Below are 23,099 nucleotides of genomic sequence, written 5' to 3'. Positions count from 1 at the left end.
GGATCAGCACCTCTAAATCTGAGGCCATGGTTCTCAGCAGGAAACCGATGGAATGCCTTCTCCAGGTAGGGAATGAGTCCTTACCCCAAGTGAAGGAGTTCAAGTACCTTGGGGTTGTGTTCGCGAGTGAGGGGACAATGGAGCGGGAGATTGGTCGGAGAAACGACGCATTTGGCGGGTGCGGTATTGCATTCAATCTATCGCACCGTTGTGACGAAAAAGAGAGCTGAGCCAGAAGGCAAAGCTCTCGATCTACCGGTCAGTTTTCGTTCCTACCCTCACCTATGGTCATGAAGGCTGGGTCATGACCGAAAGAACGAGATCCAGGGTACAAGCGGCGAAATGGGTTTCCTCAGGAGGGTGGCTGGCATCTCCCTTAGAGATAGGGTGAGAAGCTCAGTCATCCGTGAGGAGCTCGGAGAGAGCCGCTGCTCCTGCGTCGAAAGGAGCCAGTTGAGGTGGTTCGGGCATCTGGTAAGGATGCCCCTGGGCGCCTCCCTAGGGAGGTGTTCCAGGCACGCCCAGCTGGGAGGAGGCCTCGGGAAGACCCAGGACTAGGTGGAGGGATTATATCTCCAACCTGGCCTGGGAACGCCTCGGGATCCCCCAGTCGGAGCTGGTTAATGTTGCTCGGGAAAGGGAAGTTTGGGGTCCCCTGCTGGAGCTGCTCCCCCCGCGACCCGACACCGGATAAGCGGACGAAGAAGATGGAGAGATGAAGAAGAGAGATGGTGTAATGTGTGTTATAACTAACAACAAAAACAACAGAGTGAAAAATGTAATTTCCCCTTGCGGGATCAATAAAGTATGTCTTAATCGTAACATAATAACGTTTAAGAGTTTCTCATGGTGGACTTTTCCTTTAAGGCACTAAGCTCTGAATATCAATATTTATGATGTTTTAGAGTTTTTAAGCGGAGCTCTGTGCTTCAAGCTGGTTTTAATTTGTTGCTTAGCAACAGCAGGTGCCATGGCGAGCACCTCCTACATCCATCTGTGTACTGCTGCTGCTGAAAAAAATTAATTAGGTTCAAGACAGTGGGGCTAACATCAAGGAGTGCACTGCAGTCACATTGCTTATTTTGCATATTGATGGAACATCTTACAGTCTTACTTCTCATTAAACGTCAGATTAGTTGAGTTTCGTGTGATTTGTTTGTGTTTTTGTTATATGCTGTCAGTTTGTTCCTTAATGTTTAGATTTTGTGTTTTTATATTTTACTATTTGTTTCTATTTTACTAAAACTCCATATGGTATATGCACATATTACATACATCTAATATAGAAGTATTTAAACTACTTATGTAGTTAGTTACTTATGTACTTATTGTTTGACAGACATTTATTCAAAACTAAACCACTGTATAGTGTTAGTTAACATGGACAATAAAAAAAAAATGACTCACCTATGCTTCCCCCTTGTGTGTGCTGTCTTGCTGCAGGTGTTGGTGTTTGACTTTGGCAGTGAGGTGTATGTGTGGCACGGTAAGGAGGTGACCCTGGCCCAGAGGAAAGTGGCCTTCCAGCTCGCCAAACACCTTTGGAACGGGACGTTTGACTACACCTGCTGTGACATCAACCCACTGGACCCTGGAGGCTGCAACACACTCATACCTAGGTGGGAAAAACACACACACACACACACATACACACACACACACATTATCCCTTGCAATAAATATGATTGACTTAATTTATTTTCTGAAGGCTTACTCCTAAACCCTAAACTTAACCTAACCCAAATTTAAAACTTTGCCTAAGTATGCCCAACCAACACATAATGTAATTGACTAGTAGTACACACACAGGCATAAACACATTTGTGTTTCTGTTCTTGTCAGGACCCTCAGTACTGTGACACATTTGCCCCTAAATAGTCTGTTTAGGTTGATATTATTGCTCATATCTGTTACTTTTATATTCTAGCAACAGCAATTACAGACTATCTAAAAAAAAACAATAGAGGACATAAAAACACTCTTATAACTATTTATAAATACACTTGCATATTTACACGCACACACACACACACACACACACACACATACACACACAAACACATGCACGCACACACACACACACATATACAAACACATGCATGCACGCACACACACACACACACACACACACACACATACATTCAATGAGCATGGTCTTACTTTACTTGAAGCTCTTTGATTTAGCACAGCATAAAGTTGTGTGTGTGTGTGTGTGTGTGTGTGTGTGTGTGTGTGTGTGTGTGTGTGTGTGTGTGTGTTGTGTTTTGTTTGTGTGTGTGTGTGCATTCATTGACAGGAAGGGCCAGGGCCGTCCTGATTGGGCGATATTCGGCAGGCTGACAGAGCACAACGAGACGATCTTGTTCAAAGAGAAGTTTGTAGACTGGACCGAAGCGAAGTCGCCAACACCAAAGGAAGGTGGCGAACTCGTACCTGAGCAGAAGGTGAAAATCAAACGCTTGTTTCATGAGGATTGCATTACTTGCAAAGGTCACACACATCAAAGAGTCTCAATATGTTTTCTCTATATCCCCATATGTTTATTTCTTTGGACTGTGAGCCACTCACACTTAATCTCAGGAACAGTTGGTTACACGCTGGGACTGAAACAAGGATGAGAGCGCATTTGCCTTTCAGTGGATGCTGTACGAAAGCATCACTTTTGTTACTATTTAGCACTTTAGAACGCACAGCGTTATGCAGTGCATTACTATGTATGCTTTTATATATTTATTCATAGTTGTACCTTGTCTGTGAATTGTCCCTTTTTATGTGCTACTCTTTGTGCCTTTTAACTGCCCCTCTGGGACAAATACAGTTATTTGTTGGAAATTCTTTATTAGGAATAACCCCTTGAGATGTAGCATCTTGTTTTATATATAAATATACACTACAATCACAGTTAGACACAACAGTTAACAAAACAACAGCAACAGCCACATACAAACAAAGATAGAGAAAAGAAAAAATAAAGAAAGAGAAAAAAAGGTGTTATGGACAGGTACAGTTGATTCTGTAATAAGAAGACAGGGGAGTTTTTTTAACTGAATTTTAATTAAAGAATGATCCCATGTTTTACCACTGACGACTAAAATAGCAATACGAGTGGCTTATTCTACCTGTTAGAATAACTTGTATCAGGCTGGAGGTTGCCATCATCCCTTAATTGTTTTTTACTCCGATCATCAGGAGGCCCCGCGGCGGGAATGCCGGCCCTACGACACTACCCTGATGCTGCCCGTCCTCCAGTCGTCTATTTCCACCATCTTGGACGGGGTGAATGTGGGCCGTGGCCACGGCCCGGTGGAGACCGAGGACCACATGAGGACTCAGGAGATCAGCACGGTGTCGGTGGACGTCTGGCATATCCTGGAGTTTGACTACAGCCGCCTACCGCGCCAGAGCATCGGCCAGTTCCACGAGGGAGACGCCTACGTGGTCAAGTGGAAGTACACGGTCAATACCTCGGGTGGGTCACCGTGGACTTAGTCTGGCATTGCCAGACCTTCCTCCATAGCGCTGCGGAGGAGGGTCCGGTTAGTCCACGCAGTATTCTGGGATGGGAGAGAAACGTGCTCTGGTTTATTGGCATTTCTTTAAACCAATCACAATCATCGTTGTTGGCGCTAAGCGCAGGACGGAGCCACGGTGCCGCTGCAAAATAGCCTCGGGAAGGAATTGTTTTGGTGGAACGTGTACATTCAAAAGTTGTTTTAGTCGTGCAACAGAAAACTCAGATTGGACAGATAGTCTAGCTAGCTGTCTGGATTTACCCTGCAGAGATCTGAGGAGCAGTTAACCATAATCCTCGTAAATCCACCGTCCTCGTAAATCCACCGGAGTTTAAAATGCCAACACAAAGAAAGAGGAAGGTAACGGACATCCGGCCGAAAAGAGGGACATCCGGCGGAATTTCTAGCGGCACCGGAGCAATCCCTGAAATAAAACGTTGTGGATATAGACTACCGTGGACTCCAACACCAGAGTTTACTAGGAGATGCAAATTACGACCTCTATAAAACAGGGGAAACAACAACAGTTATATTCCTATCTTTATTCAAGAGCGCATTCTTTCAATTTGAGAGCATTTCTCACTGATATTACGTTCAGATTTTGTAATAATTTCCCTCAAAACCTTGCTCTCACACTCAAATGGTCATGCTCGCGCTTGGATTTGCTCTGCTTGTGCTCAAACTTTGTGCTCGGACTCAGATATGTTGTTCTGTGGACAGATTTCCTGCTCTCAGCTTTGAACCTTCTCCTCGCACTCAGCCTGATTCTGCGCGCTTGCAAATCTGCTGCTCTCGGATCTCTCCTGCGCGCTTGGATTTTTCAACACTATCAAAATTCCACAACCAATAGAATGCCAGGTGTAGTGTTGACCAATGAAATGATTCCTGCCCCGTTGAGGGTGCGTTTGTTTTATGTGAAAACATTCGTTGCAGCCGGCTCCTATGTAACCATGGGTCTGTAACCCAAGTTTATTTAACCCCGCCGTCCATTGCTTTATTATTAGTATATGTCAATAATGTGCACAGAATGGTCGACGGTCTTTCACCTGCACCCATCAGGAAACAGGAGAAAGCTTTGAAGTGTGACATATCAAGTTACGTAGCTACACAATTATGAGGGTGAGTAACATAAATTAAGCACATAGCATATGGCGCTAGCCTAGCTTGATGTCTGTAAACAAATAGCTTTTCTTTAAATCAGTAGTTTAGCTAGCTAGATTGAACGACCTATGACGGACAGTATGTGTGTATTTACAACTGGTATTTAATGACCCCACTTTGTAATTTGTCCTCGTTTGGTTAACCATGTTCCTGGGGATTTGGCTAATTTCAGACATGCTAATATACAGCCTAGCTTGATGTCCGTAAACAAATAGATTTTCTTCATAGTTTAGCTAGATTGAACAACATATGACCGACAGTATGTGTATTTTTCCTGTTTGGTTAACCTTTGGTTAACCTCTCCTTCCTGGAGATTTTGCTAATTTAATGTTAGAGCCAATAGTAAAACCTAAACTGTAATATAACTGAAAGAACACCAGAAACTGGATTGTTTGTGTTCGTTTTTGCATCACTGTTGTGTGTTGTTCATCAGAATTTAGTCTTCATTTCTTCATAGAACATTAATTTGAAAATGATGGATTCATATCAGTTTGTATAAAACGTTGTAATGTTAAGTACAATGTTATCACTATAATAAAAACAGATCTAGAATAATTTGCTCCTTAAATAGCAGTTTTTTTTTTAATGAATACAAAGCAAACTGAACAGAAAAAAACAAGCATTTTCTTTTCTTTCAGTTGAGAATGAAGGGCTCGACCAATGCTGCATCATAGCAGCAGAGTCTTATCACCAGCCCATGAAAGCTAGAAGTCACTCTGCTGCTCCAGATCTACCTACTGTATGACTGGCTACAGACTACAACCATCTGCAACATCATCAACAGCTGCAATTAAAGTCTCTAAATTTAATTATACTGTTTTTAGATTTAGATTACAGAAAATGAAAAACCTATTTGCCTTAATTTGTTGCAAGTATGAACATGGCTTTAATAATCTTATTGCTCTGAAAAACCACAATGATTTAAGAAATATCAGTGATACTTAACATTTATTAATTAATTGTTTATGTGTGCAGACATTACAGGCACCTATTCATGTAAGCAGAGAACAAAATAGTTTGTTCTCTCTTTTATCACTTGGATTATGCAGGTGATGGTGCAGAAACGGGTGAAGTCCTTGTAGATCTCTGGCACTTTGAGGACAGACCGATCCAGCAACTCTCCACTGTTGTCTTTGTATAGTGTGCTCCTATTTAAAACAAATTCATAGACATCAACACATAAGGTATAAGGTGTATATAGCTTTCTTTAACATCATTACTATCTTACCTTACCTTCTCTTCTCCGCTTTGGATTTGTGGACATCACAGTAATTGTCTCTCTTGGGCCTTGTTGTGCACCCTGTGAATTTAAGCAAGAAAGAAATGATAAGTGTATGTAACATGATTTTACAATTAAATTATTATCAGACTTGCCAACGTACTTGGTTTGTGCCACTAATGCCTGCCCTCTGCACACAGGTGAGTACAGGGGGAACCAATGGGATTTTGCATTTGGAGTAATGTACTGATTGGAACAACACAGTAGTGTGGTTGTACAACACTGGTCAATGCACACGGTGCAGCTCAACAGGGGTACTTCAGCCCCACCTGGAAGAAGGGAAACTGAAACAAAATACTTGTTTTTTTTCTGTTCAATTTGCTTTGTATTGATTTCATAAGGGTAAAAATAAATAACTGCTATTTGTTTTATTATAGGAGTGGAATTGTACTTACAACTTTCTATACAGATATATATATATATATATATATATATATATATATATATGAATGTTATTGTTAAAATAATGTTATAAGAATTTAGAACATCTGAAAAACATGCAACAGTGATGTAAAAACTGATACAAACAATCCAGTTTCTTTTGTTTTTCAGTTATATTACAGTTTAGGTTTTACAATTGCCTCTAACATGTCTGAATTTAGCCAAATCCCCAGGAACATGGTTAACCAAACGAGGACAAATTTACAAAGTGGGGTCATTAAATACCAGTTGTAAATACACACATACTGTCCGTCATATGTTGTTCAATCTAGCTAGCTAAACTACTGATTTAAAGAAAAGCTATTTGTTTACAGACATCAAGCTAGGCTAGCGCCATATGCTATGTGCTTAATTTATGTTACTCACCCTCATAGTTGTGTAGCTACGTAACTTGATATGTCCCATTTCAAAGCTTTCTCCCGTTTCCTGATGGGTGCAGGTGAAAGACCGTCGACCATTCTGTGCACATTATTGACATATACTAATAATAAAGCGATGGACGGCGGGGTTAAATAAACTTGGGTTACAGACCCATGGTTACATAGGAGCCGGCCGCAACGGATGTTCTCAAATAAAACGAACGTACCCTCAACGGGGCAGGGATAATTTCATTGGTCAACACTACACCTGGCATTCTATTTGTTGTGGAATTTTGATAGTGTTGTAACACAGAAAAATCCAAGCGCGCAGGAGAGATCCGAAAGCAGCAGATTTGCAAGCGCGCAGAATCAGGCTGAGTGCGAGGAGAAGGTTCAAAGCTGAGAGCAGGAAATCTGTCCACAGAACAACATATCTGAGTCCGAGCACAAAGTTTGAGCAGAAGCAGAGCAAATCCAAGCGCGAGCATGACCATTTGAGTGTGAGAGCAAGGTTTTGAGGGAAATTATTACAAAATCTGAACGTAATATCAGTGAGAAATACTCTCAAATTGAAAGAATGCGCTCTTGAATAAAGATAGGAATATAACTCCATATCACAGCAGCTGCATTCAAATCCAAACAGCATGCTAAACATGTTAAAATAATTTAATGAGCACCAAGTTTTGCTGTTTTGTAATCAGAATATTAATTACGAAGTGTCTATTTGCACCCCCAGTACGAATAGCCTCGGCCACACAGCTGAGCTATTTACACCCTGTGACGTAACAACAAAAAAACGTTTTTTTGTAATTTCTAATTGCACCAGGGTACGAATAGCACTTCTAATTGCACCAGGGTGCAAATAGCATACACTGCTAATTGTAGCAGAGGTGCAAATAGCATACACTTCTAATTGTACCAGGGGTGCAAATAGCATACACTTCTAATTGCACCAGGGTACAAATAGCATACTGCTAATTGTACCAGGGGTGCAAATAGCATACACTGCTAATTGTACCAGGGGTGCAAATAGCCTCACCCTATTAATTATGGCATTTTGTGTAACAGTTTTCAAAACAAAGCAGCAATCTATGAAAAATAAATAACTTGAGCTAAAAAGATGGACACAAAACAGACAAAGAGGCAAATCAAGTAAGACTTTGAAAATTCACAGTAGTTTATTATAAGTAGAAATTTAAAGAAAGTCAATGAGGTGAATATGTTTCAAAGTTTATAAAACTTTAAAATGACAGTGAGGCATTACTTGAGAAACTTCAATTTAAAAGCATTAAAATCTCAAATCTAAATCTTTGCTTCATCACAGAACAGCAGGTGGTTAAGATTTGACAGATCTGGACAATTCAGATGGAGTCAAGTACACAGACACGTCAATGACAGAGCTGTGTTCAAACAGTTACATTTGAATATTTTATTGTATTTAAATGTAATGACATTCATTGTGGTAAATCCCAGCCGCATATCACCCCACAAACAATAAAACGACATCAGTGGCTTCTTCTGCAGTAGGAGTAAGCTGCACCATTTTTAAAAGTTTGCACAGGGAGATAAACATGGCCTCTGCTGCAAAAAACAATTATTATTATTGTATTATTGTCAATGCTGTTAAAATAATAATGTTGTAGTTTGTTGATATTTTGGTCTTTGAATGTATGTCCCAGTCGGTCGCAGGCAGAACCCTGAGGCGAGGAGCAGCGGGCCGGGGAAGGAGAAATGCTGCTACTTCTTCTGGCAAGGTCGACACTCCACTGTCAGCGAGAAGGGAACGTCAGCGCTGACGACGGTGGAGCTGGACGAGGAGAGAGGGGCGCAGGTACAGGACACCAGGCTTCCCACCAGCCAACTAATCAGAACAGAAGCTAAATAGTAATTTAACAAAAGTAAAAAGTAGACGCTTCAGTGTTTAAGTGATGATACTTAACTTAAATTGAATGCTCACGCTTGCCCACCCGACTCCCAAGTTAACACAATAACCTTTGTATTAAGGACTGAGTGTATGGGAAAAAAACACCTTATTTTTTTATGTCAATACTGATTTTGTAGCATCATCAGTTTAATCAATGATATCCAGATGTTTCCTGATGTTGGTTTCTTGCAGTAAGTCCTCCAGATTCCTGCCTACCTATGAGCACGCTACTGTATGTAGGCATTAAAGTAGGGTTTTGTTTGCATTAGTGTTAAAACTGGTTGCCGGTCTGTGTGTTGCAGGTTCAGGTGCAGCAGGGAAAGGAGCCTCCATGTTTCCTGCAGTGCTTCAACGGAGCGATGATCGTCCATGCTGGCAAGAGGGAGGAGGAGGAGGAGAACACTCAGAGTAAACATTTGAACATTTCTGTTTCTTTTATTCTTGATCTAATGTCTACAAAGCTCAGTGGTTGTTCAATGCCTTAATGATGCAGATTATTCCCTATTTTACCAGGACAATAGTTTTTTTTCTTAACCAGAATAGGTTCCCCAAATGATTTCTTATTCTTACAAATGTTTTACTGCTATGAAAGTAAATGTCATACAATGTTATTATTTTGAGATGTGTCTTGTAATTTACTTACAGAACGCTTGGTTTTGTTAGTCTTCCAATGTGATAAATTTAACCTTCTCACTCATCCCATCCCCCGCTGCTCTGTGTGCAGGTGAGTGGCGTCTGTACTGCGTGCGGGGCGAGGTTCCGCTGGAGGGCCACCTGCTGGAGGTGGCATGTCACTGCAGCAGCCTGCGCTCCAGAGCCTCCATGATCCTGCTCAACATCAACAAGGCCATCATCTACCTGTGGCACGGCTGCAAGACGCAGCTCCACACGCGTAGCGTGGGGAAGACAGCCACGCTCAAGATCAAAGAACAGTGAGCTTTATAAAAGGAATGACTCGGGATGACTTTTAAGACACTATTATAAAAATTAACACTGATTCAAATTATTACAACTAGCTAGAGCTGGGCAATACAGAGAAAATCAAATATCACGATTTTTAGGCCAAATACCTCAGTATCGATATTGTAACAGTATTGTAGGGTTGACTATTGGTGCTTTTACAAAATATTTACTCATTGAGAGTTTTAATAAATAATCACCAACAATGTGGATACAATGACTAAGTGGGTAAAGGTAAATAACAGAACAGCTAGAACAGTCTGGTAAGTTAAGAAAATTACATCATTTTACTGTAATGCAGCCTTTAAAACCGGAATAGAATAGATTGAATACACTTTATTGTCCCAGAGGGGAAATTTGTCTCGGGCATAGTGCTACAATCTGTTGCTTCACAACAGAAACATGTAACAGAAAAAAAACATTCTAAAATCAACATAAAATCAATGTTTCAATATTTACGTAGGATCAACGAAGCATCTTAGGACATAAAGGATGGACACATACTGAACAGACAGTAAGACACCTATGCCATAATACAGTATTGCGCTATCCAAAATCCAAGGCGAAATCTAATCTTGTATCACGATATCAATATCATATCGATATATTGCCGGGTGGTTGCCATCGAACATGAGTTGTGTTTCCCTGTCAGGTGTCCACTGGAGGCGGGTCTCCACAGCAGCAGTAAGGTGACCATCCATGAGTGTGATGAGGGAGCGGAGCCTCCGGGCTTCTGGGAGGCACTTGGGAGGAAAGACAGGAAGGCCTACGACTGTATGCTGCAAGGTACACTGTGTACCCACATACTTTGGTTACTTATATATATATATATATACACTTGTACATTTACACTTGTACATTTACCCTCAGTCAGACACAATGTCTCACCTCAGTCACAGCTCGTACAATTCTTTTTGGTAGAAATCGGAGGATATCTTGGCACCTAAAAATCTCCAAGTAAAGTTATGTCAAATGTCAACCTTTTGAAAGGCCTTTAGTCTGGCTGCTGCCAATAGTACACCTAAGATATGGAACCATTATGAAAACAATAGTTTTTAGGGGTGGTGTCTTTTTCTGAGTACAACAGCTTATTTTTTAAAAGGGTGATAGAATGATTATATAGGGTATTTCACACTGTTCCTTATGGTCTCCTAATGGGGTATGTAACATTGGCTGTGCTGAAAATGGCCTGGTTGATATTTTATTGGCCCTTACGCATCCCTGTGTTTTGGCCCTGTTTGTAACAAGAGCTTTTCTTCCAAATATGGTATGCTCATGAATATTTAGATGAGCTGCGCGCTAATTAGTTGAGCGAATCCCCATACACACACATTAGAGATGCGCCCTGATTGGTTGAGCAAATCCCCATTCACACACATTAGAGACGCACGCTGATTGGTTGAGTGAATCCCCATACACACACATTAGAGAAGCGACAGAATCTCATATTCCAAACACTGCAATGTTTCATTACCAAATTCACTTCTGAGACTTTTTTATGCGAGAAATCAACTATATAAAGCTCAAATATGGGCCGTTTTACGAAAATTGATGGCTAATTGCAAAGTTGGTAAGACGTGTTAGACTTTAGGAGCTCCACATAGTCTGACGAGAAAGCGGCAGCCTGCTGGGCTCCATACCCAGGGCAAAGTCACCCTTTGTGGATTACTGCACTACGCGGCTCCGCGGCTGGCTGCCGGCATAACTATAATATATTTACAGCTTGAATTTCGTCACAGCACTTATATCACAGCTACACCAAGGTCTTACAAAGCTAACAAAAGCTAACATTTTTATGAAGGTGAGGGGTCTCGTTAGAAGGCGCAGCTAGCTAGCTAGCTATATGTCCCATTCAATACAATGGTAAACAATTGCGGCTAGCTAGCTACACTTTCGGCATAACTATAGTATATTTACAGTTCGAATTTCGTCACGCCACTTATATAACATCTACCCCAATGTCTTATAAAGCTAACTGTTGTGTCCGATTTCAAATTAAGGCATTTTTGTGAACGTCGGGGGTCTTGTTAGGAGGAGCAGTTAGCTAGCTATGTGTCCCATTGGGACCCAATGGGAAACAATTGCGGCTAGCTAGCTACACTTTTGACATAACTATAGTATATTTACAGTTTGAATTTCATCACGGGATGTATATTACAGGTTCCCCAAGGTCTTACAAAGCTTAGCTAACACTTTTTGTGAATTTCAGAGGTCTCGTTAGGAGGAGGCTAGCTAGCTCTCATTGATGGACTCCAGCTCACCGCGGGCTCTATCAATGAGACTCACGGACAAGAGGCGTTTATTTCCCCAATCGTTTGTTTAAATAACTCAACACACATATCCATTATAAGATTACTGGAACCTGCGGTAAGAGATTGCGGGCGTAACAAGCTCGCTGACCATGCTCTCAGTCACACACCGCCATTTAGCAGGAAGAGGGGAGGGAGAACAGAGAGCTGCAGGCCTTGGAACTCTATCAGGGCACCGGCGTTTGGTAGTCACCCAGAAAAGGGTGAGTTTGCACGGGTATGGAGAATCGCGGGATGCCAGCAGTGACGGAGCTCAATCGAGCTCACAGCAGGCCGGGGTCTGTGAAGGAGGACAGGCAGCGTGGCGATGTAGCAACACAGGCAGCACCGGCCGCTGAACTCCGACACACAGTCGGACACAATTTGCAATTAGCCATCCATTTTCGTAAAACGGCCTATATTTGAGCTTTAAATAGTTGATTTCTCGCATAAAAAAGTTTCAGAAGTGAATTTTGCAATGGAATAGCAGAGCTCTGCATGACCTAGATTCAGAAGACTACCTGATCTCAGGTCAGCCTATGTAAATGTTTGGGCGTGACCGTTCTCTTAATACATCCATGGGCGTGACAAAGGTACAGGTCTTGGGATGCTTACCTAAGCTTCCAGCTTTGTTGAGATTCGCCCGTTTTCAGCGGCAGTTTCAAAATATGAGATTTTCATAGTAAAGGGGTGTCAATGGGATTTTGAGCTTTTATGTATGTCTTATTTACCCACCGAACTGTCGTTATTCAACTATGACAAGGTAAAATTGGTTTTGCATTCTATCACCCCTTTAAACTCAACAATAAAAGTCAAAAGTCTCAAATCCCTCATTGTTTAATGTTGTCTTAAACAGCAGGACAAACACTTTGCTTTAAAAGAGAAGACAATGCCTTTATTGTCATTGTCTCATTAAAAACGTACAACGAAATTCAGAGTGCTACTCCTGTAAGGTGCCGCTTTTAGTTAAACTAAAAAAACACATTCTCTCCACACATTCATCTATATTGATCAAAAACTATATCGTATAAAGGAAACTCAATTGATTAATTGAATCAGACGATATGTGATCAACACATAAACAAGACCAAGACAGAAAATATAAAGTCTTGAGGAGCGACACACAGCGCGAAACCTCGGTGCCACATTGGGATGTGAAACTTGGAGGAATGGTATTTCTTGTCACATGTTGGTTTCTGGTTTTTCTTTTTTCAGATCCAGGTAAATTCAACTTCACCCCACGGCTTTTCCAGCTGAGCAGCACATCTGGAGACTTTGCGGCAAATGAGTTCTTCCACCCGTCCAGAGCTCCAGACCTGGTCAGCTCCCTGCCCTTCCTGCAGGAAGACCTGTACAACGCACCGCAACCTGGTGAGGCCTAGACACACAAACTCATTGTAATAAATACACCATGACCAAGTAAGGCCTGTTTTTTTCCCTTTTAAATGTATCATATGTAATATTTCTGCATTAAAATGTCTAAAAAAAACTATACCTATGTTATATATTTTGTCTGCACGTTACCAACCTACACCTTTGCAGCTTGTGCGGGGTGTATACATGTCTTATACTGACAGATACCATATAGTAGGGGCAGCCTTTTTAATATGAAGTGTCATTTTAAAATCTTCCTGTTAATCTGTGTGCCATATCAGCATTGAGCCTGCCGTCATCTACCTAGCCCGCTCAGACAGTGTTATTTTTTTTCCTGCGCCGCATTCTGTGAAGAAGGCAACACGTATTAGCCAATCAGAGGGATGCAGATCATGCAGTCAATCAAACTACCGTAAATAACAGGCTGTGCTCCCGCAAATGGCTGTGAAAGAGGTCATTTGCCATGTGGATTGAAACATTTGGCCGATATATCGATATTTGCCTTATATTGATGTATTTTCAAATGAGATATGAGAATAGACAATACCGTTCATATCGACCAATTTCTTCTGTAAAGCCTATCTGTGTTCGCTTTTCTCCTCTCACCCCTCTCACGCCCACACTCACTAACACACACACACTAGCAAACACAGCTCTATTATATGAGCGGAAAACCTGTATTTTTACCAGTGTTTCCGCTGGTAATGTTAAATGTACTGTTGTGGCGGCCGCCACTAACCTCACTCCGCCAGATGGATTGCTTCGCATTTGCTCGGCATATCCATCTGGGAACTTTCCGTTGGAGAACTTTTGGGAAGGGGCGGAATACTGGTTATTTGATTGGATGAACCATCTGTCTATCACCTATGTTGGTGATAGACGGGCCAAATCAACCAATCAGATCCACGAAGCCTATGAAAATACAACCACAAGCCCGCCCCTGCTGCTGCAGGCAAAGCATAGCTCGTAAACTCAGCATGCAAGCAACATGTCGGTAAAGGATATTTGCCGTTTGTGTAACGAGAATTTAGGAATAAAAGGCACCATTTCAGGTTCCCGGACCATATTCCAAAAGAAGGATCCAAGAGAAAAAAAGCATTAGCGAGCGTCTAACAGAATTAGGGCTACCGCTGGCTGATAATACTGGTTAGCTGATTGGATATACCATCGGTCTATCACCACCTAACCCACCTCAAAACCAACGCTGATTGGCCCGGTCGTTTGGCTCCAAATTTTCTCTGCCTCAAGATGCCAGACTGATCTGCGAGTGGAAAACTGGAGCTCGCGAGATCAGGACGGCCTCACGAGGCTAGGCCGCCACAGCAATAAACACAAAAGAACATTATAACTGGATGCAACTAACTTCAGTTAGCTGAGTAAAAGTGTGTGAGACGGCGCCTGCTGGACCCGGCAAGAGATGTGACCCATGGCCAGATAATCATAGTTCATAAAAATGCATCGCAGTGACGATACAGACATTACATACACAAGACGTTTTTGTAACGCTGCTGCCCCGCCGAAGCGCATTCAACCCACGCAGGACTCGTTCATAATGAGTCAGCCGTCACTATGTTAGTACAGAATCCAGTCTGCAGTGTAGTTCACTTCACTGATAAACCAGAGGACTGTACAGTAAAAATTGCCATTATGGTCAAAGAAAGTTTTTTTTATTATACACTTCAGGCCAGTCTGTCTCTCTATCCCTCCCTCTCTCCCTCTGTCTGTCTCTCTCTCTCTCTCTCTCTCTCTCTCTCCTCCCTCCCTCTGTCTGTCTCTCTCCTTCCCTCCCTCTCTCTATCTGTCTCTCTCACTCTCCCTCCCTCCCTCTGTATGTCTCTCTCTCTTTCCCTCTTTTAATCAGCTTTCTCAGAGATAGGCCAACTTTTTATTTAATACAAGCTATTTATTTTGGATAATTTTTCATAATAATAAAAAAAAATTATATAATTTGTTGCAGCTGTATATTTACAAACAGGAAAGGAAACCCTGTCTTTGTATTTTATTTAGATCACAGTCTGTTTTAGTAAAAGTGCTTGTTATATCTCACATGTGGCTTAACCCACTTAGTAAAAAATACAGAGATATATATCATGTATCGCTATTTACCTGAAAATTACAGAGATTTTTGGTCCATATCGCCCAGCCCTAATTGCTAGTGTACCATTGGTTGAGCTACCGCGTGCCAGTGGTAACACCCGTGCTAACCCCTGTCATATAGTGATATAATTATTTCTCTCCCTGACAGCATTGTTCCTGGTGGATAACTTCCATGAGGTTTACCTGTGGCAGGGCTGGTGGCCTCAGGACAGCGAGAGCACCGGGTCGGCTCGCATCCGCTGGGATGCAGATAGGAAGTGTGCCATGGAGACGGTGCTGCAGTACTGTAAAGGTACGCAATATAGGTGCACTGATGTATTGTAGAATATGTTAATATTTTAAATCCTGGAATCCAAAAATGCACAAATCTTCCTTGTTGTTCTTTGGCCAATGTTTTAGGTGAAAAAGTCATTAACTGTCACTTTAAAGGGATATTTCACCGTTGGAAAGATGAATATATCTTTAAATTGGGTCACTTATGTAGTAGAAATGTGATTTTTTTTTTTTTTTAATTGGTGGCTTCTAGGCCAAGAAAAGCCAGAAAATGTGTTTTTGGCTCATGTGGATGAAAGACACCAAATCTCAGAATGCACTTGCTTCGCTGCTTTAGAGTCCACTCCCAAGCAACGCCTACCGTTTACAGACAGACGGACAGTGAGACAGTCAACTCAAGTGTGTTTTATTGTCATTTCAACCATAGGCTATACACGAAACAACGTTTCACCGTGGCTCAAGTGGTGTTACACATTTAAAATATATAAAAACGACATTATATAAAAACGACATACGAAACAGGCTACATTTAGTGCACTCACATTATAGGCTCCGTAAAGTTCAGCTAACGCATACTAGCATTAGCGCTTGGTGGGGTGTAAACACAGAGTATAAACACAGCTGTAAATTTGCTTGGAATGTAGAATGATCGACATTTAACAGTCACAAACTCCACCAGCGGTTAGCAGTAGTTGGATAAAAGCACCCTATTTCTGCACAAGTCCGTGTTAACACAGCCCACCTCCACTAGTTTTACCCGGCGACAGAGCAGCAGGCCTGGTAGCTGAATAGTCCGGTACACTGTTGTTCAGCCATGTTTCCACAACAACAAAAACACAGCAGTCTCTGAACTCGGGTTGGGAGTTTCGTTGAAGTTGGATGTAGTCCAGTTTGTTGTCTAATGAGCGGACACTTGCAAGCAGGATTGATAGAACAGGTGGCCGGCTAGCATTAGCTTTCCACCTAGCTCGCCTCAAACTCCTGCACACCGTTGTCGAGGTCCTTTTCCCCGGCTAGCGGCATCGGGTGACACCTCAGGCTGGGGTGCTGGTCTCGTAGCAGGCGAAGCTCGCATAGTGTGTTGAGTATTCCGTCTGTAATAAGCCAATGTATCCCGGTGTTACACGTGCGGTAGTTTGAATGCACATAATTGTTGTAAAAGTTTTCTGCTGAAAAGACGGAGCCAGTTTAGCGAAGCTTCAAGATGGCTGACAGTCGTTTTGCTTGGCAAGCTTCGGGTAAAGACGACCCCTATGGGGGGGTTGAAAACATGCGGAAGTAGCTCCTACTACTATGTACACAGTCATGTACCTTTGACTTTTCAAAATGAAAAATGATATGTTGTATGCTTATGAGTCACGTCGTAGCTGGTTAGCCTAAGGCATGGTCTAAAACTCTTTATATACAGATTTTTCCAGACGTCAATGGGAGAAATGAATAGGAAATTTACTTCCGGAACCCAAGGTCTCTCGGAGGAGGGGTGGGACTGTTGAGCTCTATTGCCTCTGGGCAAAAAATCTTCCAATGACGCAAAAATTGTTGTTTTCCGTCATCGGAAGATTTTTTCCACACCCACAATACAGAGAGCTCTCGTCTCAGGGGGACATGAGGGAGGGAAGCACGGTCATTCGAAAATACTACCGTGTTTCTACTGATACAACGCTTAATCCTAAATCAGTGAAGTATCCCTTTAACTTTGATAAAGTGTTCGCATTTAATCACAAATACTTTGTAATTTATTATTATTATGTTAAATTAAACCAGCTGAAATGTACATGGGAGTATTCAGAAAACCAAGTTTTAGTGCAAATTTGAGTCACATCAGTCATTTTTTTATTAACTTCCGGTCAGAATTATTGTGATGATTTTCTCCTGCAGATAAGAACGAGAAGAAGCCTCAGAAGTCGTATCTGATTCACGCCGGCCTGGAGCCGCTCACCTTCACTAACATGTTTCCCAGCTGGGAGCACCGAGAGGACGTGGCTGAGATCACCGAGAGGGTGAGCAACATACACTGCAACGCCCAACAACAACTCTCGGCCGTACATCGGTGAAATTACAGACTCTGCTTTGGCCACAGCCACACATCAAAATAAATGACACAGACATGACACATGAACACCCACGTCTTGCACCGGTCCTCTTTTATACCAAAACACTTGCTACACTTTATATAGGCTGGTTAGACGGAAGTTAATTTCCAGGATAATGTGTGTTGCCGTTCTCAAACTCTGTTCTCTTTGGGAAACAACAACAAGCTAGCAAGCTACATGCTGAAAATGTCAAGTTTGGAAGAGAATTTGGATCGTGCAACAAGGCAGGCCTGCTTGGTTCTTTCTGGGAATGATTGTAAAGATTTGCAAAGAATATGTTTAGACCATTTCTTCTCTAACTGGGACATTTTGGGACCGATCGGTGAAATTGCTGTGGACGAAGTACACACAGCGATACACTGGTATGAGCAAATGAGGTTCAACTATGTATCCAGCTAATTTAAATAGCTCACATTACTGTATTATGTCACCAGTTAACTTCATTTAATATTATATGTGGCGTTTTCTTTTACGGGATGCAAATGTTCCACCAAAACAAGTTCCTTCCCAAGACTATTTAGCAGAGCTACCATCGCTGCGTCCGGAGCTTAGCACCACCCAAGACGATTGCAATTGGTTTAAAGAAATACAAATAACCCAGAGCGTTTTTTTCTCCTATCCCAGAATGCATAACTCCACAGCGCTGTGGACATAGGTCTGGCAATGCGAGACTACACTGTATACGTACACCCACAGCCGGTTTCTTCACCTCTAATTGTTCCCACGCATTTTCTCTCACATATATGTAAACTAATTGTCCAAACAGCTGCAGTCATTGTAAAGGACTTGATGCCATGTCCTGTGTTGTGGCTGCAGGAGGCGGAGGTGTGTAACCAGATTATCCTGGTGGAGGACGTGTTGGCCCGGCTCTGCCAGGACATTTTCCCTCTGGCTCAGCTGCAGGCCCGGCCGCTCCCAGAGGGAGTCGACCCGCTCCGCCTCGAGATCTACCTGTCTGAACAGGACTTTGAGGTCAGTATACCCTGAAACAAAACTGCTGCACAAAACCTGATATTTTTTATTTATTGTTTGTAATGTTGGAGTTAGGGTCAAGAACAAAAAAGTCTTTTTAGGACATTTTGGACATTTAAAGAGGCAATTTTTACATAAATATGAAGCCACACATGCATAAAATAGAGTTCCTCATCACAGGAAAAGATCTGATATTTAATTCTCTTTATGCTTTAGCCGACACTGACAGAGTGGTTAACAGTGAGTATTTGCTTTACCACTCAAGACTAATTAGAGCATGAAGAACAGGGAGAGGTGGAGAGGTTTGTGATTCAATTAGTCATCCATCATCCCTGTAAGAAATCCATCATCAATGAGGTAGAGATACATGCAGACTGAGTACATCAAAACCAACAGAAGTTCTTTCTTCATCTTGAAACTGATCATAGTTTATGTATAAATTAAAAAGTAAGACCATTCAAAGGTGGATTTTCCTCTAAATCTACAACTCCGTATTCATAAAACCATCCTAACCCCATGTAACTCTCACTTTACAGACCAAGTTGTAGGTGTATTCAGGTAAGAAGAGCCACTCATATGATTCATCAGCATTCAGGCGACCTGTTTTGACCTCTTTTCCCAGCACGTCAGCACTGTGTTTTTCTTTCTCTCTTCATGTGGTTTGAAAACTCCTGTGTCACTCCTGTCTCCTAAGTGTGGCGCTGGTTGAGGAGGGAAGTTTTGCGCTTGGCTGCACAATTACATCTGAAAAGAACACCCTGACTACTCTGTTAGACATCATAGTTAGGTCAGTTCAGGTCCTTTATATCAGCTGTAGTCACAAAGGATTTGGCACTCACAGCTCACAGTAGATAACAACATAAAATGACACCTACCTAAAATCTAAACTTAGATCCCATTTCTGCTTGGAAAAAAAGAGACGAAATATTAGGAATGATAAAAAATGTATCTATTACTCATTTGACAGAAAATTAATCAGCCTCTATTTTGATAATCGATGAATTGCCATTCTTCAAGCAATGACAACAAACATTGTTTGGATCTTTTCTACGTGAGGATTTGATGCTTTTCTCTGTTTTGTGTCATTTTTGAATACACTTTTTGGGGGTTTTGGACTGTTGGTCAGTCGAACAACATATACTTTTGAGGGAGTCACTTTGGTCTCTGAAAATTAGATAGATAGATAGATAGATAGATAGATAGATAGATAGATAGATAGATAGATAGATGCAGCCATAGCAAGTCAAAGTTTGGTCTTTATCTCATGATTTTCAAGTAGTCATTTTTTTCCAGCAGAAATGGGCCTTCGATGATTAACTTTGATTCAGATGTTTTTAACACACTTCCTTACAGTAATATGAACAGCTGAGGTTGTAAATTAGGTGTTTAGACACAACTTTTGTCAAATTTAAACTGTTGTGATAATTGAGACATTAAATTGTGCAGCTATTGTTCCTCTCTAACACCTTTAACTACACCGCACTCCTGTACACTTCTCTGCTGCTGCCGCTACTCTTCTCTTCCACACACACACACACACACACACACACACACAAGGGCTGGGCTGGGCGTATCTTAAACGAGATATGGGATTAGACAATACAGTTTTTATATAGATAGGGTTTAAAGTTGCATTACATAACCCATTTCTTCTGCAAAGCCGTGCCTGTGTTTGGATTCTCTTCTCTCACTCTCCGTGCTGTCCTGCCCCCACTTCCACTTAATTCCATATCGTGTGAGACGGCGCCTGCTGGACCCGGGCGAGAGATGTGACCCATGGCCAGATAATCATAGTTCATAAAAATGCAGCGCATTGACGGTACAGACATTACATACACGAGACGTTTGTAATGCTGCTGACCCGCCGATGCACAGTCAACCCGCGCAGGACCCGTTCATAATGAGTCAGCCGTCACTATGTCAGTAGAGAATTCAGTCTGCAGTGTAGTTCAGACACTTTGATGATAAACCAGACGACTGTACAGTAACTACCAGCTTCATGATCAAGAAAGTTTTCGTATCATACACTTCAGTCCATCGCACTCCCCCTCTGATTTGATCACAATCTGTTTTAATAAAACTGCTTGTGACATCTCACAACCTACTTTGTCAAAAATACTTTGTCAAAAATACAGAAATATACTATACAGTATAGTGTATCGCCATTATGCCGAAAAATACAGAGATATGATTTTTGGTCCATATCGCCCAGCCCAAACCCACACACACACATACATACATACACACACACACACACACACACACACACACACACACACACACACACACACCTTCCACCACCTGAGACTATATCCTCTGAGTTAGGATAGATAGACTTATGATTCACCCTCAGCTACACTGCAGTCTGTGGAGCACAAAATGGAGGCATGCAATCACTGCAACAACTAAACTGTCCTTGTAAGATAGAATTGATTTGCTAATAACCCACATATACTGTACATTATTAACATGACATCAGTGCGTGGGTTCTCTTACTGACCAGTTCTGACCAAACAGCAAGTGTATTATAACAGAAACGGAATTACAAGATGTAAATCAGCAAAAATATATATACCAGATAAGTCCAAAATGTACAAGACATTGCTTTATTTTCTCATAGAAACCTGTATGATGCACTTTACAGTAATATGAATAATCTGAAACGGCATTTTAGCATTGACATCTAACTGAGAGAACAAAGAAATATTTCTTGGTGCTTTCAGAGTTTTTGGTCCAACGTATCTGACAATATGACTTTCTAGTGTAGAGGAACTTACAGTAGAAATATTCAGGCATGTTTAAAAGATGGTTTAGCATAAACATCCTCACTTAAAGGACAAGTAAACAAGATTTACTGCAATTTGAAAAATTATAGCTTCCTTGTGGCAAAAAACTAAACATTTCTACGGATCATAAAATTACATTTGTTGTGTCATTTTTCCTTCGGTAGCTACAGTGACCCATGGTTCACAGCTCCACTCCTATTGTCAGTTACAGGAAAAACACCAATACTTCCCTTTGACACAGTATTTGAAATTCAAGTCCAATTACTTGTGTCGTTGACTTCCTGATTTAATTAACTGCATGTGTCTCTCTTTCCGATTGCAGAAGGCTTTGGAGATGAAGAGAGAGGAATATGAAGGTTTACCAGGGTGGAAGCAAGTGAACTTAAAGAAGGCCAAAGGACTGTTTTGAGGAAGTTTTTAAATGGAAGAGGGAAGGCAGATAAAAAGTGGACAGTTGAGATGGAGACACAGGAAATGTCACATGCCTGTGAAACCTGTTTTGGTGTTAAGACGCGAGGACATCGAGATAGAAAGTATCAGAATCGGAAGGAAACCTACATGAAGGATGAGACTGGAGATGCACTCCCCTTGCTTATAGTCATGCTTTACCTTTCAACTTTGTCATTACATAATAAAATGAATTTCAAAACGGTTTAAGAGAAGGTAAAAACACCTTGCTTTGGTTCATACATGGTATTTGTGCGTATTTGGAGTTTCCTCCAAACATTAAAAGTCAACACTCGTGGACTTAACGGATGGAAATGTGCACACTAGAACGCTCGGTGTCAGAGTGCCATGCTATGGTTGTGTACGTATGTGTGAATGATTGTATATAATGTTTGTGTGTAATGTTTATTTGTGTGAATGTGTGTGTATCTTTGTAAAAACAGATCCTGTCACGTCAGATGTTGTAAGGAAAGTCGTTCTATTTGTTGTCTACAGTGTCTGGATGCTGTCAGGCCACGTAGGGAACTCGTGTCGCTCGGTTGTGTTAAACTGCTCAAGTGGCTCTGGACTTGAGCAGAGTTGTAATTTTAAAGGTTTGACCTGTACGAGAAAGAGAAACAGCAGCTTGTTAAATCTGAATGTATAGTGCCTTGCTTTTTGTGTACAGTTTATATACAGAAATCCTAGTCTGCATTTTTAAAGACTTTCTTTGTGATATAAGACATAGTAAATTAAATCACAATAATGCTCAACTCAAGCCATGTGTCATTCTGTGTGTCCTGCTTCATAAACTTTAACACTGTTTAATTTTTAACAAGATTGTTATCTGTTCTAGATAACTAAAAAACAACATTGTGGAAAGTAACTAATTAGATTAACTTAAGTACTGTACTTAAGTACTGTACTTAAGTACAATGTTATGGTACTATAATTGAGTATTTCCATTTTATGTTACTTTATACTTTATACTCTACATTTATTTGACAACTTTAGAAAGCTTTCTAGGGCTGAACAATGAATCGTCTTCAAATCGAAATCAAGATTTGGAAGAATGCGATTAGCTTATCGTGAAGACTGAGATCAATCAAATGTGCAATATTTAGTTGAATGTTTGGTTCAACATTTTTATATTC

The 23,099-nt window shown here is 41.3% G+C and overlaps 1 protein-coding gene across 7 annotated transcripts in view; it reads left to right on the top strand.

The window, feature by feature from the left end:
• The window catches only part of svilb (supervillin b), a 68,184-nt gene extending 45,461 nt beyond the window's left edge, over positions 1–22,723 (top strand). For 6 of the 7 annotated variants that reach the window (XM_028593302.1, XM_028593303.1, XM_028593301.1 and 3 more), the window contains 12 exons: positions 1,444–1,619; positions 2,297–2,444; positions 3,190–3,469; positions 8,432–8,583; positions 8,979–9,084; positions 9,401–9,608; positions 10,289–10,422; positions 13,140–13,295; positions 15,544–15,687; positions 17,547–17,668; positions 18,578–18,733; positions 21,842–22,723. In XM_028593302.1, the coding sequence (XP_028449103.1) occupies positions 1,444–1,619; positions 2,297–2,444; positions 3,190–3,469; positions 8,432–8,583; positions 8,979–9,084; positions 9,401–9,608; positions 10,289–10,422; positions 13,140–13,295; positions 15,544–15,687; positions 17,547–17,668; positions 18,578–18,733; positions 21,842–21,928 (1,869 nt within the window). In that variant the 3' untranslated portion in view covers positions 21,929–22,723. Of the gene's footprint in view, positions 1–1,443; positions 1,620–2,296; positions 2,445–3,189; positions 3,470–8,431; positions 8,584–8,978; positions 9,085–9,400; positions 9,609–10,288; positions 10,423–13,139; positions 13,296–15,543; positions 15,688–17,546; positions 17,669–18,577; positions 18,734–19,269; positions 19,292–21,841 lie in introns of all 7 variants that reach the window. The other variant, XM_028593300.1, reaches the window with a different exon arrangement.
• Positions 22,724–23,099: the final 376 nt, after the last annotated feature.

The sequence above is a fragment of the Perca flavescens genome, chromosome 12, assembly GCF_004354835.1.
Source record: "Perca flavescens isolate YP-PL-M2 chromosome 12, PFLA_1.0, whole genome shotgun sequence".
Classification (NCBI taxonomy): domain Eukaryota; kingdom Metazoa; phylum Chordata; class Actinopteri; order Perciformes; family Percidae; genus Perca; species Perca flavescens.
Note: the sequence above shows the minus strand (reverse complement) of the source record. Positions and strands in the feature narration are given on the sequence as shown.